Raw genomic sequence first — 19,057 nt, forward strand, 5'->3', positions numbered from 1 at the left:
AGGGTATCCCATTGCCCCTTCTGTCCAGTTAACTTTAGGATGCTATGAAAGTTCTCCTCTTTCACTGGCTTCCTAGTTCCACTTTATACAGGTCAGGATTGGGGCGTGGGAAAGCATAAGGAACTCAGATAAATTCGGAAGACTCCTGAAGGGGTGAGGGAGGAGCCGGGAAATTTGACATTGCCCAGAGAACTGAGCCTTGTGCAAGAGGGTGGGTGGGTCAGTTTGTGAAGACAATTGGATTTCCCCTGCTGAGGAGGAAGTAATTGGGGCTCTGTCATGCTTTGTGGGGGCAGAGGATTAAGTCAAGGATTTTCTGCCTCAATTTTATCAGCTTCCAGGAGATGCTGCCCCTCACACCTAGCCAGATTGCTGGCCCCTTCACCGGAAGTCTTTGTCAGGCCTCTTGCTGGACATCTCTTGGTTCCAGGATTGCCCTAAGTCAGTGTTCCTACTGTGTGAAGGGAGGACCCCTGCATCAAAATCACCTGAGGCCTTATTACTCATGGTGAGTCTAGGGACCATCCAGACCTCCTGGGTCCTAGCATCTGGGGCAGGACCCAGGAATCTGCATTTTCCATGAGTTCCCTGGGAGAGTGGTTCTCAAAGAGTGGTTCTTTAAGTGTGGTCCCTGGACCAGCAGCATCAGAACCACCGGGGAACTTGTTAGAAATGCAGATTCTTTGGCCTGCCTCAGACCTGCTGAACCAGAAACTCTGGGGTGGAGCCCAGCAAGCTGTGTTTTAACAAGCCCTACAAGGGATTCTGGTGTAGGCTCAGGTTTGAAGCCACTGCCTTAGGGGATTCTGATACATGCTGAAGTTGAAGCCTCATTGCCTCAGATGATCCAGGAGTTAGCTCCCCCTTGCTTAAAGCTCATTAGCAATCCAGCTAACATGAACGGTGTGACATAAACAAGGTACAGTGGTGTTATGTGTAAATAACTTTTCTCCAAAGTATCTTCATGATCTTCTAGCTTTCTTTCTCTAACATAATTCCTGCCAGATAGGGAGGGCCTGGGGTTTTCCTGTGAGAGGGACACTGATGCTTAGAAAGTCACATACGGTCTTGGTAAGAATAGAAGGTAGGACCTGGGGCTCTGAATCCCAGTGCTCATTCCGCTGGGTCAGGTCCACCTGTTTGATTCTTTGCCAGCTCGGGGCCCTCAACTTGGTGTGCTGTTGACAGAGGGCTGGCCCTCTGATCCTCATGAATGAAGGTGGGCCTTTGAGATGCCTTAGGCACTGGCTGGGTGGTTAGTTGGTCGCCACTAAGGCTCTTTGAGGGTGAAGTCTGGCCTGGAGACCAGGAGGTCAATAACATGGACCCGTCTACATGATCATCCAAGCCAGGACATCCTCTGCTTCCTTTTATAGTAAACAGAATAGAGAGAATAGGGTTTATTTGGTCAAATGCCTGGATGAAGGGAAACCTGACTTGGGCCTGTACTCAGTGGCTGAGAGTGAGGAATCAAATATCCATGATCACCGTAGGGTTGTGCCACATAAGGATATATCTTCTGGGCAGCTAAGGCTTGCAAAGGCTAGAAATGCAGGCAACTTATTTAGAGGGTGTATTGGTTTCCTGGCTGTTAAAACAAATAACCATGCAGTGGGTTGGCTTAAACAACGGGAATTTATTGGCTCATGGTTTTGAAGCTAGGAGAAATCCAAAATCCAAGCATAGGCAAGGCAATGCTTTTTCCTGAAGACCATAGTGTTCTTGGGCTGGATGTTGGCAATCCTTGGTCCTTGGATTTTCTGTTTCCTGGCAATGCACAAGGCAGCATCTTTTCTTTTCTCTTCCGGGTTCCCTTGATTTCCAGCTTCTTGCTTCCCATGGCCTTTTTTTTTTTTTCTTTTTTTTTTTGTCCAATTTCCTTTGCCTATAAGGACTTGAGTCATATTGGATTAAGGCCCACCTCATTCAGTTTAAGCACATCTTCACTAATAACATTGTCAAAGGTTGTATTTACAAATGAGTTCATACCCACAGGACCAGGGGTTGGGACCTGAATATACCTTTTTGGGGAGACGTGATTCAGTCCCCACAGAGGGCACCAAAGATGAGATGGCATCGTTGTCAGGAACTTACCTTGCTATTTTCTTTCCTGTCCCCAAACCTGCTCTTTCTCTGATGTTTCCCATCCCAATGAGTGGTACCACCACCCTCCCATTACCCAGGCCAGAAATGTGGAGGTAATCATTGGCCCTTTGTTATTCCTTACCCCCCACCCCCTACCTGTGCCACCTCCAATCAGTATCCAAATCCTGGCAATTTGACCTCCTGATCAGTTCTCCAGTTCATTCCCACTACTCCCACTTTAGTTTATCCCTTACTTGGCCTCCTCACTGGTTTTCCTGCCTCTTATCTCTCTCTATTTCAATCAGCAACCATATTGCAAGCTCTAGCCCTTGCTATTCGAAGTGTGGTTCAAGGACTGGCAGCACCAGCAGCACATGGGAGCTAGGAAGAAATGCAGAATCTCTTGCCTCCTTCCCAGACCTACTGCCCAGAAGCTACATTGTAACAACATCCAAAGGTGATTTGAAAGCATGTAGAAGTTTGAGAAGCACTGGGCTAGAGCACAATTCTGATTGTGTCACTGCCCTCTTGAAAAAAAATGCCAGTGCTTCTCATTGCCCTTAGAATAAAGTTCCAAATATCTAATACAGTGTTCTAGTTTGCTAAAGCTGCAGAATGCAAAACACCAGAGATGGATTGGCTTTTATAAAAAGGGGGTTTATTTGGCTACACAGTTACAGTCTTAAGGCCATAAAGTGTCCAAGGTAACACATAAGTAATCAGGTACCTTCACTAGAGGATGGTCAATGGCGTCTGGAAAACTTCTGTTAGCTGGGAAGGCATGTGGCTGGCGTCTGCTCCAAAGTTCTGGTTTCAAAATGGCTTTTTCCTAGTACGTTCCTCTCCAGCAAGCTTGCTCCTCTTCAAAATGTCACTCACAGCTGCACTCCGTTCTGTCTCTTTGAGTCAGCATGTTTTATATGGCTCCACTGATCAAGGCCCACCCTGAATGGGTGGGGTCACACCTCCATGGGAGTATCCCACCAAAGTCACCACCCACAGCTGGGTGGGGCACATTCCAAGCAAATCTAACCAGCACCAAAACGTCTGTCCCACAAGACCACAAAGATAATGGCATTTGGGGGACACAATACATTCAAACTGGCACATTCCACCCCCTGGACCCCAAAATGACATTATCTTTCCAAATACAAAATACATTCATTTCATCACAATATCACAAAAACTTAAACCATTTCAATAACAAAAGTTAAGTACAAAATCCCATCAAAATCAAATATAGGCGTGGTCAGTCCTAAGGCATACTTTTCCTTTAGCTTGGATCTGTGGACTTAGAACAAGTTATATGCTTCCAATATACAAAGGAGGGACATTCATAGGATAAACATTCCCATTGCCATAAGGAGAAAGAGTAAGGAAAACAGGGTTAACAGGACCAAAACAGTTCCTAAAACCCACAGGACAATCTCCATTAGATATCAAAGTCTGAGAGTCATTTACAGAACAACGTTGCATCCTTGGGGCTTGAGAGAGTGGGAGTCTAACCCTTCCTAAGGGCCTTTGTGGCAGCCCTTTCCTCTCCAAATGCTTAGGTGAGTGCTCCAACATACCCACACATTGGGGAGACCACCTTCTCGGCCCCACCCTCCTCAAACATCGGGGCAGCTCCCGGATTCCCTTCCATCTCCGGGGCACATGCTCAACCCCTTCAGAACAGTGTGGTGGCAGCCAGGCTCTCCCCAATTCCCTGGGAATGTGCTCCACCCTCTTTGGGACCTCGGGTGGCAAAACTCTTCCAGAGCATCGAGGTGGAAGGCCCGCCCTCGACCTCCAGGGCAAACTCACCCTTTCCATGTGTGTGGGCTGCTCCACTCTCCCAGCCCAAGGCCTCTTGACTCCAGACCTCAACCTCCATGGCTCTGTCTTTGAAGAAATTTTTCTTGCAATTTGTTCCTTGTCTGTCTCCTCCAGTCCAGACTGGCAGCGGCTCTGTCTATAAAGTTCTCGCAAAAATTCTGTTGGCTTTGCATGAAGCACACAGGGGTCAAAGCCATCAGATAATAGGAGTTTCCACAAATCCTTTCTGGATAATTCCATCTCCAATCTTGGCTTGTACTGAAATGGCGGCTGGATTCCATGTTTGGTTACATCCTCATGTTGGGCTGTAGTTTCTGGGATTCCACCCCCTGGAAGCTCGTAATTTTCTAAGCCATCAGCTTCTGGTTTCTTTGAACCCAAGAATTCAGTTCTAAGTTTATCTCTCTCCACTCGCATTTTACTATAAGCTGCAAGGAGAAGCCAGGGTATATCCTCCACAGGTAGTCTGGAGATCTCCTCAGCTAAGTATTCCAGGTTATTGCTTCCAGATTCTTCCTTCCATCTGACACCAGGACTCAATTTTGCCAAATTCTCTGCCACTTTAAAACAAGGATCGCTTTTCTGCCAGTTTGCAACAACACATTCACCATTTCTGTTCAAGGCCTCATCAGAAGTATCTTTAGAGTCCATATTTCCACAAACAGTCTCTTTAAAGCAGTTTTGGCCTTTTCTATCAAGCTCCTCACAACTCTTCCAGAAACTTCCCCTTATCCATTTAAAAAGCTGTTCCAACATGTTTGGTATTTGCAACTCAGCAGCAAAAGCACCCCACTTCTCTGGTACCAAAATCTGTCTTAGTTTGCTAAAGCTGCAGAATGCAAAACACCAGAGATGGATTGGCTTTTATAAAAAGGGGGTTTATTTGGCTACACAGTTACAGTCTTAAGGCCATAAAGTGTCCAAGGTAACACATAAGTAATCAGGTACCTTCACTGGAGGATGGTCAATGGCGTCTGGAAAACTTCTGTTAGCTGGGAAGGCATGTGGCTGGCGTCTGCTCCAAAGTTCTGGTTTCAAAATGGCTTTTTCCTAGTACGTTCCTCTCCAGCAAGCTTGCTCCTCTTCAAAATGTCACTCACAGCTGCACTCCGTTCTGTCTCTTTGAGTCAGCATGTTTTATATGGCTCCACTGATCAAGGCCCACCCTGAATGGGTGGGGTCACACCTCCATGGGAGTATCCCACCAAAGTCACCACCCACAGCTGGGTGGGGCACATTCCAAGCAAATCTAACCAGCACCAAAACGTCTGTCCCACAAGACCACAAAGATAATGGCATTTGGGGGACACAATACATTCAAACTGGCACATACAGCAAACAGAATTCATCATGAACTGGCCTCACTCTCCCCTCCTGCCACTCACTTCCTCCCACAGATAGCCCAGTGACACTGAATTGTTATAAAGTTTCTCAACATACTAGGCTCGCACTTCATCCTTTCATCGGATATTTATTGAGCCTCTACCTTGTGTCAGTCACTGTTCTAGTTGCTGGGGATAAAGCAGTGAGGTGCATATATTTCTGTGGGAGGAGACAGACAGTAAAGAAGTAAATAAGTAAAATACACAGTGTGCCGGTTTGAATGTATTGTGTCCCCCAAATGCCATTATCTTTGTGGTCTTGTGTGGGGCAGACCCTTGGGTGCTGGTTGGATTTGCTTGGAGTGTGCCCCACCCAGCTGTTGGTGATAATTTTGATGAGATGTTCCCATGGAGGCTTGGCCCCACCCATTCGGGGGTGGGCCTTGATCGGTGGAGCTATATAAATGAGCTGACTCAAAGAGGAAAGAGAGTGCAGCTGGGAGTGATGTTTTGAAGAGGAGCAAGCTTGCTAGAGAGGAACGTCCTGGGAGAAAGCCGTTTTGAGGCCGGAGCTTTGGAGCAGATGCCAGCTGCCTTCCTAGCTAACAGAGGTTTTCCGGAGGCCATTGGCCATCCTCCGGTGAAGGTACCCGATTGCTGATGTGTTACCTTGGACGCTTTGGGGCCTTAAGACTGTAATTGTGTAGTGAAATAAACCCCCGTTTTATAAAAGCTTATCCATTTCTGGTGTTTTGCATTCTGCAGCATTAGCAAACTAGAACACACAGTAAATCAGATGATGTTAAATACCATGGAAGAAGAAATAAAGCGGGGTAAGGGGCAGAGAAGGCTACATACAATTCTAAATGAGGAGGCCTCATTTAAAGGGAAGGCGTCATTGAGAATGGACGTTTGAGCAAAGGCTTGCAGGTGAGGGAGCGAAGCCATTGGAAATCTGGGGGACGAGCATGCCAAGCAGAGGTAATAATGAGCGCAGAGGTCCTGGGACAGGAGTGTTCCACAGTCCAGTGACAGCAAGTAAGTCAGTGTGACTGGAGTTGTGTGAGTGAAAGGGAGAGAGGTAGGAGATGAGGTCAGAGAGGTGATATAGGTGGGGAGCAGATCACATATAAGGACTTGTAGACCATCGTAAGGACTTGACTTTTCCTTCCTAGTGAGGCGAGAGGCCATTGGAGGGTTTTGAACAGAGGAATGACATGATCTGAAGTATATTTTTAAGGGATTACCTGGTTGCTATGTTGAGATTAGCCTGAAGTGGGGCAAGGGTGGAAGTAGGGAGACCCATAAGTGATATTTTGAAATAAGCCAGGACAGAGATGATGGTGGCTTGGACTAGGTGGTAACAGAAGCAATGAAAAGTCATTGGATTCTGGATATATATTGTAGGGCCAGCCAATGGTCAGATTTGGGACGTGAGAGAAAGAAAAGAGTCAAGGGTGACTCTAAGGCTCTTTTAAAATATTTTTTTTATTAGAAAAGTTGTAGGTTTATAGAAAATTCATGCAGAAAGTACAGAGTTCCCATCTACCCTGCCCTGCCCCAATTCTAAGGTTTTTGACATGAGTAACTTAGATGGATGGCCATTTACTCAGATAAGGAAGACTAGAAGAAGGGATTTTGTGCTTGTTCATTGCCTTTATTTGGGGTGGGAGAGGGGTGCTGTTTCAGTTAGTTATTTCTGCGTAACAAATGCTCCCAAACTTACTGGCTTAAAACAATGATTTAATACTTTTCCCAATTCTGTGGGTTGATCAGGGTTATTATTCTACTGGTCTTGCCTGGGTTCAGCTGGGACAGCCGGGGTGGCTGACCCTTTCTATCCTTGTGGTCTTTCACGCCGCTCTTCCTCATGGCATGGAGGGTCTCAGGGCAGCATACCAAGAGGGCAAGCCCCAAAGCACAAGACAATTGCATCTTTTTTTGATGGTGTTCCACTGGCCAAAGCAAGTTACATGGCTGAGCCCTGTGGGCCCTGTGACCAAATCATTGTGGGAGGGGAAAATGTAAGAGTGTGGATACTGGGAGGGCATGATGCATTGGGAACCTTTACTGTTATAATTTACCAGAGGAGCAAAGATTGGAAGTTTGACTTAAGATTGTGATGCCTACTGGATATCCAAAATGTGGAGATTGAGTAGGCTGTGAGGTATATGAGCCTGGAGTTCAGGGCAGAGGTCCAGGTTGAGATATAGATTTGAGAGTCCTCAGCATGTAGATGGTATTAAAGCCATGAGATTGGTTGCAATCACCTAAGGAATGAAAGTAGATAGAGAAGAGTAAAGCTCCGAGTCCTGCAACCTGATCCTGTCCATCATTTAAAGGTGAGGAGATAAGGAGGGCCCATTAAGGAGACTGAGACAAAGCAGGCAATGAGGTAGGAGGAGAACCAAGAGATAATGGTTTCCCAGAAGCCAAGTAGAGCGTGTGTTTCAAGAACAAAGGGGTAAATAACATGAGGCCTGAGAATTGACTATTGGATTTGGCAATGCAAACACTATTTATGACCTTGATGAGAGCTCTTTTGGTGGAGTGGAGGGGGAATAGAAGCTTGATTAGAGTAGGCTTAAGGGAGAATGGAAAAAAAGGAATTATAGACAGAGAGTATAGACCAGTGAGCCATGTAAGTGATTTTCAATTTTCTAGTAGTTATATTTTTTTTTAAAAAGGAAAAAGAAACAGTTAAAATTAATCTTAATTATATTTTATACATATGTAGCCATAGATATAGATAGGTAGATATTTTAAATCTTTTTATGTGGTAACATATATACAACACAGAGGTTCCCATTTTAACCACTTTCAAGTGTACAATTCCATGGTATTAATTACGTTCACAATATTGTGCTACCATCACCAACAGCCATTACCCAGACTTTTTCATCACCTCAAGAGAAACTCTGCATCCGTTAAGCAATAATTCCCCAGTCCCTTCATCCCCAGCCCCTGGTATCATGTAATCTACTATCGGTCTCTATGATTTTTAACCCAGTATATCCAAAATGTTATCACTCCAATATAATTAATTTAAAAAGTATTAATGAGATATTTTACATTCCTTGAACTCCATTGTGGATTTTACAGTAACAGCTCATCTTTAGTCAAACTAGCCACATTTCAAGTGCTCAATAACCACAGGTGACTAGTAGCTACCAAACTGGACAGTACAGGTGTAGACAATTCTTTCAAGGAGCTTTGCTGTAAAGGGGAGCAGCGAAGTGAGGGAGTGGCTGGAGAGGAAGCGAGGTGTCAAGCGTTTTTTGTTTGTTTTAGAATGGGGACTGTTACAGTGTGTTTAGTTTATTTGCTAATGGGAATAATCCAGTAGAGAGGAAGAAACCGTTGTTGCAAGAGGAAGAGCAAACAGTTGCTGAAGTGACATTGTTGAGCAGGTGAGAGGGGTTGAGTTCTGGGTCTGAATGGAAGGGCTGCCTTTGGCTAGAATCTTGGGCAGTTCATTGTCAGTAACAGGAGTGAAGGCAGAGCCTGGTGGGCACTGATAGCTGGGTGGCTAGATGTGATCCTGAGAGCTTGTGGAAGTTCTTGTCTGATTCCTTTTTCTCAGTGAAGTAGGAAGCAAGGTATTCATCTGAGAGTGAGGATGGTGTAGAAGTGATGAAACTTTGAGAAGAGAGAAGATAGTAAATTGTGCCCTATGTCAGTGAGGGAGTGAATGGACTGGGAAAGCACGATATGATATGATTGCCTGGCAACATGAAGGATGCAATTGAGGTTTGTGATCTTGAGTATGAAGTTTTTCTGCAGCCATGTTCAGCTGTGTAGGTGCAAGCAAGGAGGAGAAGCAGATTTGGATTTCATTGGGGCTGGTTTTTTTTTTCCCAGATGCATTCAATAATGTGTGAGAAGAGCAATGGAGCCCAAGGTAGAATTAGAATAATGGACCATGGAATTTAAGGAGGGAAGAGGGAGCTGTGAGGTACAGCTAAGAGATGTTAGAAGGAGCAAGCTGCAATGACAGAAGTGGTGGTTGAAGAGGGAATGATTGGATTTGAGATTATAGAGGGACTGCAAGTATTCATAATTATAAGGTCTCAGGTATGACCATATGGATGAGTGGCTGAGGTATGGTAGAAGACAAAATCATCGAGGACAGGAGGCCAGGGAATGGAGAGGCCAGGATAGTGAAATGTTCATCTAAGCGCATGTTGAAATTAACAAGACATATGACAGGAATCATTCTGGAGGGAGTGGTGGTAAGCCAGGTGCTAACATCTTCAAGGAATGTGGGGCATCTGACCGTAGATCCATAGATAACTCTGAAAAGGAAGGATAGGATGGTGGCTGTGGAGTTTTAGGGAAAAGGGAGGGCCAGTGGTCTGAAAACAGCAATAGAAAGAAAAGAAGTTACCTACTTTACCTGCACAGGCCAAAGGAGAAAAATCAGCCACTCCTTTAGAGGGCTGCAGAGGACACAAGCTCCTTGGGAGAAGTGCAAGTCAGGTAAAAGCAAGAGGATGAAGGGGACATTCAGAGAAGAGATTGAGAATATAGGGCATTTGGCTGATGATTTCTCTGTGACTTTGCGTATGCTGTTCCTTTTTCCTGGAATTCCCTTCATTACCTTCTGCACTTGGAAAAATTTTCATCTTTTACCACCCAGCTCCTACACTGCCACCTTCCTGAAATTGTTATAGCAAAGACTACCAGTGATGTCTCCTCTTGGTTGTCCTATAAGGCATTCAGTGTTAGCATGCCCCAGCCTGAACAGTCTCTCCCCTAAATCAGCTACTCTCAGTTCCTGAAGCCACAGACTTGGGAGGCCTCCACGATTTCTCCTTTGTGTCCGACAAATTGCCAAGTTATCTATATCGCTGCCGCAGTGTCTGAACTGGTCTTCAGTCTTGTCGCTCTCCTGTCCATCTTCCACACTGCTGCCAGATGAGTCGAGCTAAGCTGCAACAGAAAGCTGACCTTGCAGCTCCCCTGTTTAAAACCTTTCAGTGGCCCCTCTTTGCTTGTAGGATAAAGGCCACGTTCCCCAGCATGGCAAATAAGGCTCTCCATGATCTGGCCCCACCTGCCTGTCTCCAACTTCATCTCCCGACACATGTGCCCTCCTACTTTATGATCCGGTAGCAGAGACCTGCTTGTAGTTCCATGCAAACATCATGCTGCTTCATGCCTCCAGCCCTTTTCTCGGGCTGTACCCTCTACCTGAAATGTCCTTTCCTTCCTTCAATTCCCTAGCCCCAAATCCTACTTGTTCTTCAAAAGGCACCTCAGCTGTCATCTTCGCCAGCTACCCTTCCTCAGTGTTCCCATTATTTGTTGAACTTACCTTATTGCAACATCTCATCATTCACTTGTAAACTGCAAGGCAGTTCTCCAGGGCAGGGACAATCTGACTTTTTATCCCCACTGTCTAGCAAGGAGTCTGGCATCCAAGGTGCACTGACTGGATGTTGAATGAATGTAACATGAATAAATGAATGAGTTGAAGGAAGCAGGAAGATTGGCAAATAGGATGCTACCCTGTCCAGTCTCATTTCCTTGGTGTAAGTCATTCCTGGGTGGGATTATAGGATGAACTAAAGGGCCCATGGGAGGCCTCTGGGGATCATTCTTTACTGATTGTAGAGCAATTGACTTCTTTGCCAACACTCATAAAGCTTCCTTCTGGCAGGAATCGATTTTAGAAAAAGCTGTTATCTTGGTTTCCCCCTACCTTTAGAGCAGAAATGCTTCTATCCTCCTGGGAGGGAAAATGCTAACAGAAAATGTCACATGTTTTTGTAAAGTAGACAAAGTTTTATGTGTTTAATTTTTCTGAGAATGCATAAGTTTTCTATTTTTCTTTATAAGAAAATCAGTTTTTCATGGGGATTATCCCATGGGCCACATCCAGGTATATAGAAAAAAGAATGATGTGTGTTTGCATACAATTTGCATGTATCTGTGTAGACAGCCCCATCTATTCTCAGGATGTTTTCTCTTTTTCCTTTGTTTTCCAAAGAAATTGAATGTTTGATCACCTTTGCAATAAAAAGAACCAACCACAGTGAAAAGGCAATGAAAATCACAAAGCCCCCCTCACGGAGATCTCCTCTTCTCCATCCTCTTCCAGTCTTTCATAAGGTTTTGAATGGTTGTGGTCACCATGATAAAAATAGCAGCTACCATCTATGAGCCTGGCTAGCTGCCTTACATACTTTTATTCATCTTTTGATCCATGCAATAACCCTGAGAGGTAGATGTTACCTTCCATCTACATATGGGAGAACACAATTAGAGGAGCAGCCCCCAAATTTGCCCAAGGTCACCCCAATAGACAGTGGCAGAGCCAGGATTCATACCCAGGGCTGCCTGAGCCCAAGGCCTGTGTTTTTTAAATCACTAAGCTGTATTTTCTATCATCACTGTACCATTTCATGTTCTGTCTTTTCCACTTGCCTTGCTAGCCATGGACTTTTTCACATAGGGACATGTGGCCTGTTGCACAATGTTGAGGTATAGTTTACTTAACTTATCTCTCCATTTGGTTGGTTTCCGTTTCTCAACATTATAGATAGATCAGATGTAAATATCTTTGTGTAAATAAGAGCAGTTTGTTGATGTTTTGAGGTATTCGATCATAGCCCTCAAAGTAGTAGTGTTGAGCCAAAGGGTTATAAAGAGTTTTAGGATTCTCCAAAATGGCTGTGGCTATTCATGTGCCCATGTGGTAATTATGAGTGTCCCGGGTGCTGGAGGTGAAGAGGTGATTCAGAAATGACCCTACCCTCAGAATGCTAACCCTGTGGGGTGGGGCAGATGATGCAACACAGAACTAAGAGGTTTGGGCAAGGGGCGGTAAGAGCTCAGAGGAACGTGTTCACTGGCAGTGTCTGAGTGTTCCTTTTTCCCCATAGCATAGGGCAAGGGCAGGGTCAGGGACTTGGTGATGCAAGGGGGCCTGCAGCAAGGCAGGGGAGGAGCACAATGATGGTGGAGGGAGGGGTTAGGGAGTTGAGCCAGTGGTTGAAGCCCTGCCCCAGCTTTCCCCAGGACCCAGGCTGCTGAGCTGCTTCCTGACTGAGGCCACTTCCACCTCCCATCCATTTCTTTGAAGCTACCACCTGGAACGTGGGTCCTGTCACTGCTGCTCAGCGGCCACTAGAGGGAGCCAAGCAGAGCCTGACAGGAAGGGACACCTGGGAAAATAGCTTCCGAGCCTTGGCCTCCCCGGGTCTAGTCGTTGATGAGTGGCAGCCTAAGTACCTGTCAGCCCTCCGGGTCCCCTCTGGTACCCAGTTCACACTCATTCAGCAAACAGAAGAGTGCACAAATCATATGTATATAGCTCAATGGGTTGTCACAAATCAATCCCTGTGCAAGATGCTAGGAATAACAAAATGAATCTGACATGGTCCTTGACCTCGAGGTGCTCTCAGTCTAGAGGGGTAGACAGATAAGGAAACGGATAATTACCATTTGGTGGTATGATGGAGGTTTAGACAAGTGGCAACAGGAGCCTTGAGCAGGAGTCTCGTGGCCATGCCTGAGAGCCCATTTCCCCGGTGTTCTGCTGTTGTGACCTTTGGTTATGACGCTGACCAGCACTGCCCAGCATCAGTTTCTCCATCTATAAAATGGAAGGATGAGTTTGACACTCTCAGAGGGCCTTCTTGTTCACAGAGCAGATGTGGGCTTCTCCCACAGAAGACCCACCTGCCTTCAGTCACCCCATCTCCTCCTTCCTCTTCTTCCCTAAATGGTGCTCCTTGGGCTTCTGCCCCAGGCCACCTTCCTGTCTCAGTCTACATACCATCCAGTGGCTTTTGTTACCAGGATGTGCTGGTGACACCTACGTCTATATGTTCATCCCCAACCTCTTCACTGAGCCTGAGACTCACACAACAATAAAAATAATCACCATTTGTTAAGTCCTTGATGCAGTACCGATATTATGACTTACAGTATCTCGAATCAGATCTCTCCAATAACCTTGTGAGACAGGCAGTGCCACCCCATTTTATAGATGAGTGACAACTGATTCAAGAGATACTGCGACTTCTCCCCAGTAAGGGTTACTAAAGCCCGTCAAGTGGGTAGGAGAGTGTGGAGAATTCCAGGAAGAACAGTGCATGCCTCTCCCTTCTTTAGACACATGTCAGTGGAAAATTTGATTAATACCTGTTTGCAGAGTCACAGCACCTTCCTTCTCTCCATGCCTGCCTTGACCTCCTGGGTGGATGGAGGGTGCATCTTATTGCTCAGATCAAGGCCACCTAGAGAGAGGAACCTGATGCCAACTCTGCCTTGGGTGGTTCTGCGACCACCCTCCTGTTAGAAAAAAGAAAAAAAAATACCGAGACTTCCTCAAGGCCCTAAAGCTGATACGTAATGGAGCCAGGATTTGAAAACTGAGATCTGCCAGACTCTAGTGCCCACCCTCTCACCCATCAGACTGTATTTCCTAGAGTATGTCCAGCTGCCTAAGAGACGTTTCCACTTGGATATAATGCAGACACCTTAATTTCAGCATGTCTAAAATTGAGTTCAGCATTTCCCCAACCCCCATCCCAGTCTGTGCCTTTTCCTCTCTTCTCTATAAACAGCCTCATCAACTTCTATGATGTACAAGCTAGAACCCTGGGAGTCTTCCAAGATCCTTCCTTCTCCCTTAGCCCCCAATATCCAATCTTCAAGCAAATCTTAATGATTTTTTTAAAAAGTTTTATTGTGGTGATATATATACAACACAATTTCCCATTTTAATCCACTCTCATGAGTACAATTCAGTGGTGTTAATTACATTCACAATGTTGTGCTACCATCTCCCGTATCCATTACCAAACTTTTCCATCAACCCAAATACAAATTCTGAACCAATTGAGCATTAACTCCCCATTCCCTATCCCCATTCTGCCCCCTGGTAACCTGTATTCTAGTTTCTGACTCTATGAATTTACTTTAATTATTTCATATCAGTGAGATCATACAATATTTATCCTTTTGTGTCTGGCTTATTTCACTCAACATGATGTCTTCAAGGTTCATCTATGTTGTCACATGTATCAAAACTTCATTCCTTTTCGTGTCTGAATAATATTCCTTTGTATGTATATACCACAATTTATTTATCTGTTCATCTGTTGACGGACACTTGGGTTGCTTCCACTTTTTGGCTATTGTAAATAATGCTGCTATGACCATTGATGTGTGAGTAAATGTTCAAGTCCCTGCTTTCAATTCTTTTTGTTATATACCTAGAAGTGGGATTGCTGGGTCATATGGTAATTTGACGTTTAACTTTCTGAGGAACCACCAAACTGTTTTCCACAGTCGCTGTATCATTTTATATTCCCACCAGCAATGTGTGAGTGTTCTTATTTGTCTGCATCCTTGCTAACACTTGTTATTTTCCATTTTTTTTAATAATAGCCATTCTAGTCAGTATGAGGTGGTATTGTGGTTTTGATTTACATTTCCCTAATGGCTAATGATGTTTAGCATCTTTTCATGTACTTTTTAGCCATTTATATATTATCTTCTTTGGAGAAATGGCTATTCAAGTCCTTTGCCCATATAAATTGGGTTGTCTGTCTGTTGTTGAGTTGTAGGAGTTCTTTACGTATTTTGGATATTAAACTCTTATCATCTATGTGATTTCAATTATTTTCTCCTGTTCTGTAGGTTGACTTTTGACCTTCTTGATAATGTCATTTGTTGCACAAAATAATTTTATTTTTATGAAATCCAATTTTTCCATTTTTCATCTGTTGTTTGTGCTTTTGGTGTCATATCTGAGAATCCATTGCCTAATGAAAGGGTCCTGAAGATTTTTTCCCTGTTTTCTAAGAGTTTTATGGTTTTAGCTCTTATATTTAGGTTGTTGATCCATTTTAAGATAATTTTGTCTATAGTGTGAGATGGGGGTCCAATTTCATTCTTTTGCTTGTGGATACCCAGGTTTTCCAGTACCATTAGTTGAAGAGACTATTCCTTCCCCATTGAGTAGATTTCACACCCTTGTCACAAATCAATTGGCCATATTTGTGTGGGTTGATTTCTGAACTCTGAATTCTATTCCATTATGCCAGTACCATCCTGTTCTGAATACTGTGATTTTTTTTTTTCCTCCTAGGTATCTCTTTAGAGCTGTTCTCTTTTTTCCATCCCTACTGTTATGACCTTCAAAGGCCATCTTCTCTGTTCAGGTTCCTGCAACAATCTTGACTCTCCCTGCTCCACTCCATCCTCCACACATTGGCCTGAGTAATTTTTCTCAAACACGGGTCTGATCACATCACTTTCGTATTTCAAATATTCCACTGCTTTCTGTGGCTCTACAGCAGAGCTTGAAAGCTGGCCACCCATGGGCTGAAATCCATCCAGAAGATGTGTTCTGTTTGGTCCATTGAGCATTCTTAAAACATTTTGAGTTCATTGCCAACATTTAAAAATCAGGAAATTCCACATAAATATTCATTCTTCAGACTTCTCTTGCAAAAGTAAAAAAAAAAATCTAACAACTCTGAGCCGACATCCCTGCAGGACAGTGATCAGCTGGGGCTGAGTGGCAGTTGCCCCATTTAGAAGGGAAATGAGCTTTCCAGTTTCCCACCATCTCTAGCATCCTCTTTTGTCTCTTTTAGAAGCCGGTGACTCCCCTGCTTCCCACTACCTGCCTGAGACTTGAGGCATTTGGGCTGTGATGACCCTGCTGCACAGGATGAAGTCCCACCCCCCTCAGCATGGCTCCCATGGCCTGGCCAGGACCAGACCAGCTCTACCAACCTCTGGGTCTCGGCCCTGCCCATTGCCCCATCACACTCCCCTGTGACCCCACTGAATTCTTACCCATAATTCTCTGAAGTGCCACACTCTCACTCATGTCTGTACCTGTGTGCAGTTGGCTGCTTTGGAATGCTTAGCCCTGGCTTAAGTCCTATTTGTCCTTCAGGACTCTCTTGGGAAGCATTTTCTGTTCCCCCATCTTCCCCAGGCTGGGGTCTGTTCTCCCGTGATAAGTGGTACAGACTCATCATCTCCCCATCACATTGTGTTGTAACTGTTGACTGGGCTGTCAAGCCTTTCCCACCAGACTGTGTGTCTGTGACTGCAGGGAGCCTTTCTGTATCTTTGTATCCCCAGAGCTTTGCACAGGGCTTGAAATATAATAGGTACCTAATAACTGTGGAATAAATGGATAAATCAGTGAAAGGCTGACTTGGGAAGAACACTACTCCAAGATGTGATATCGCCACCTACTTGCTTTTGGTGGTGGTGGGGTGGTTTTCCAGGTTCCTTTCACTCTGGAGCACCCCCTTCCCTTCCCCCTCAGGACAAAGTCTCCAACATCCTGTAAACCCTGCTCTGCAAACTCTAGAATACATCCAAGCCTACTGGGATGGTAGTTCCTAGTGGTGATAGAGGGAAAATGTATCATTCTGGGTGTTCCGGGAGAGGGAGTTGTCTAACAGTTGGGAAATGGCACAACCATTGGATATGGCATGTTCTTTAGTTATCTGAATAATAATGGTGATGATAATGACAGCGTCTAACAGTCACTGAACACTTACATTGTATCAGACCCTAATCTAAGGGCTTGCAGTATATTATTTCATTTACTCCTAACAACTTGAAGAAGTTAGGAGGTACATTTATCGTTATTTATAGGCAAGTAAACTGAGGTTCAGGGAGCTTAAACAACTTTTCCAAAGTCACACAGCCAGTAAGTGGCAGAGTCAGGATTTGAACCCAAATCTGTCTGACTTCAAATTTCACGTTCTCAACCACTGTGCTATACTCCCTCAATGACATTTCTATTTAGAAACATGAGAAATTGATTAAAATGTGTGAAAATGAAGGATATATAATAATATATACAGCAGGATTCCAAATATTAATTTTAAAAAAGAATGAGAGAAAAGAAAATCCTGAGGCATAGAAAAATGACCAGAGATACACACCAATGTATTAGCACTGGTTGCATTTGGGTAATTGAGTTCTGGGGATTTTTGTCTTCTTTTCCTCCATCTTGTTTCCACTCTTTAATATTTTCTAGCTTTCCAATAATGAGCGCTTTTATAATACAAGAAACCTTGTCTTTTGAATGACCCCAGCATCAAGTGGCAGAACAGAGGTCAGGAAGGGGCTGATTTGAGTACCAGCAAATCAGTGGGGGCTGTCTCAGCAGCTGTTGCTGATCGACGGAAAGGGGACAGTCAGCAGGCAGCAGCTGGGACCGCAGCACCTGCACCCCTAGGACAAAGGAGAAGTGGGTCACCGTTCTGCCGTCTCAGTATCTCCCCTTTTTCTCCAGGTGCTTACACCCCTGAACCCCTCAGCAGTTTCTGGTGGGCCCTTCTCTCAACTGGCCTCATGTTCTTTTATCACTTCAGCATCTTGCAGATCCTGGGCCTGGTAAGTTTGGGTGTATCCCCTCCTATCCCCTCTGTGTGGAATTCTCCACAAATCTTGATAATCCTAGTTGGCGCTAGTATATCGTTTTGTTTTGAAAATACAAGATGCTAAAGGCCAGGACGTCAGATTGTTGTGTCTGGGTTGCTGATTTATGATCCACAGCCTTGGCCTCTCTAAAGAGTTTTCGGAATCCTTCAGTAATGACTGTTTCTTTCATCCCTGGGGAGGCAAGGATGCCCTTCATTCATGGCCACTCGGGTTGGAAACAGTAAGCTGCAACGGGAAAGTGGTTTGCCGTGGATCCCAGGGGGAGGCGGGGCCCTAACCCTGGCCCTGGGCCTGGGAGAGTTTTTTGACCTTGGGTCCATGCTGGGCCTACTCCCAGGCCCTAGAGAAGGCTCTGCCCTGAGCTGTGTGACCAGTGGAAGTGAGGTGTGTGTGTGTGGGGGGGGGGGGTGACTCCCATGACAATTCTGGGGTGTTCAGAACTGCCTGGAGTGTGGAGAATGGTTGGACTCAGTAGTTGAATTATCCAGAGCCCAGGATTGTTGCGTGCATGGGTGTGTATCGGTGGCAAAGTCTCCTGGGACTCAGGAGACTCTAGGGCAAGACCTGTCTCTGCTACCAACCTGAGTGAGTTACCTTGCTCTCTGAGGCCGAGAGTTCCCCACCCATCTGTGACACCGTGAAAAAGCCCCGACCTCCCTGAGACGTGGTCAGGACGTGTCTCTAATGTGAATGGGCTTTGAAGGTCTTTGGAAGGCAGGTGCTGTGGCTGTCCTTGGGGGCAGGAGTAGCCTGTCTGTTTTTCATACGAGCGGCATTAATGTAGCATTAGTTGTGTGGAGCCTTGTGTGACCTAGCATGACTAGGGCATGGAACCGGTCACCACTGCTTTTGTCACTTTCTCTTCCCCGCCCTGGTGTATTGCTCTACTCTGTGGTGTGTTGGGGGTGGGGGGGTTGAGCTCTGTGCCAACTGTGTGAATGCTTCCTGCACTCTGGGGAGGAAGCATCATGACCTTCACACCCTAACCTCCCACTGCTCTCCACTGGAAATCCTTTATTCACACATACCATGCTCAGGTTACGCCTCCTACGGGGCAGGTTCTGCTCACGGCATTTCTCGCCATGATCTCCCCTCCATCGCTCATGCGTCCATTCAGGTGCCACCGCCCTCGTGAAATCTCTGAGGGCCCCAGTCCCCATTGCTCTACACTCCTCCATTCCCCTCATGGTATGTAGTATCCACTGAGCACCATGTAGCTTGAGGTCAGCTGTCGTAGACCGATCACCCCAACTTGCTGGATTGCCAGTTACGTGGAGGCAGGGACTGTGCCATTTGCTGTTCTTATATCCCACGATACCTCTTCGGAGACTAGGCACATAGTATATGCTTAGGAATGGCAACAGGCTCAAGGCCCAGCCAGAAAGCAAGATTCGGAG

The 19,057-nt window shown here is 45.4% G+C and overlaps 1 protein-coding gene across 15 annotated transcripts in view; it reads left to right on the forward strand.

Moving 5' to 3' along the window:
- TMEM164 (transmembrane protein 164) overlaps nt 1-19,057 on the forward strand; it is a 318,291-nt gene that overhangs the window by 294,967 nt on the left and 4,267 nt on the right. For 13 of the 15 annotated variants that reach the window (XM_037822468.1, XM_037822481.1, XM_037822466.1 and 10 more), the window contains one exon: nt 17,512-17,612. The exons of the other annotated variants lie outside the window; for them this stretch is intronic. In XM_037822468.1, the coding sequence (XP_037678396.1) occupies nt 17,512-17,612 (101 nt within the window). The remainder of the gene's footprint in view (nt 1-17,511; nt 17,613-19,057) is intronic. 15 annotated transcript variants of the gene reach the window in all.

The sequence above is a fragment of the Choloepus didactylus genome, chromosome X (genome assembly GCF_015220235.1).
Source record: "Choloepus didactylus isolate mChoDid1 chromosome X, mChoDid1.pri, whole genome shotgun sequence".
NCBI classification, from domain to species: domain Eukaryota; kingdom Metazoa; phylum Chordata; class Mammalia; order Pilosa; family Megalonychidae; genus Choloepus; species Choloepus didactylus.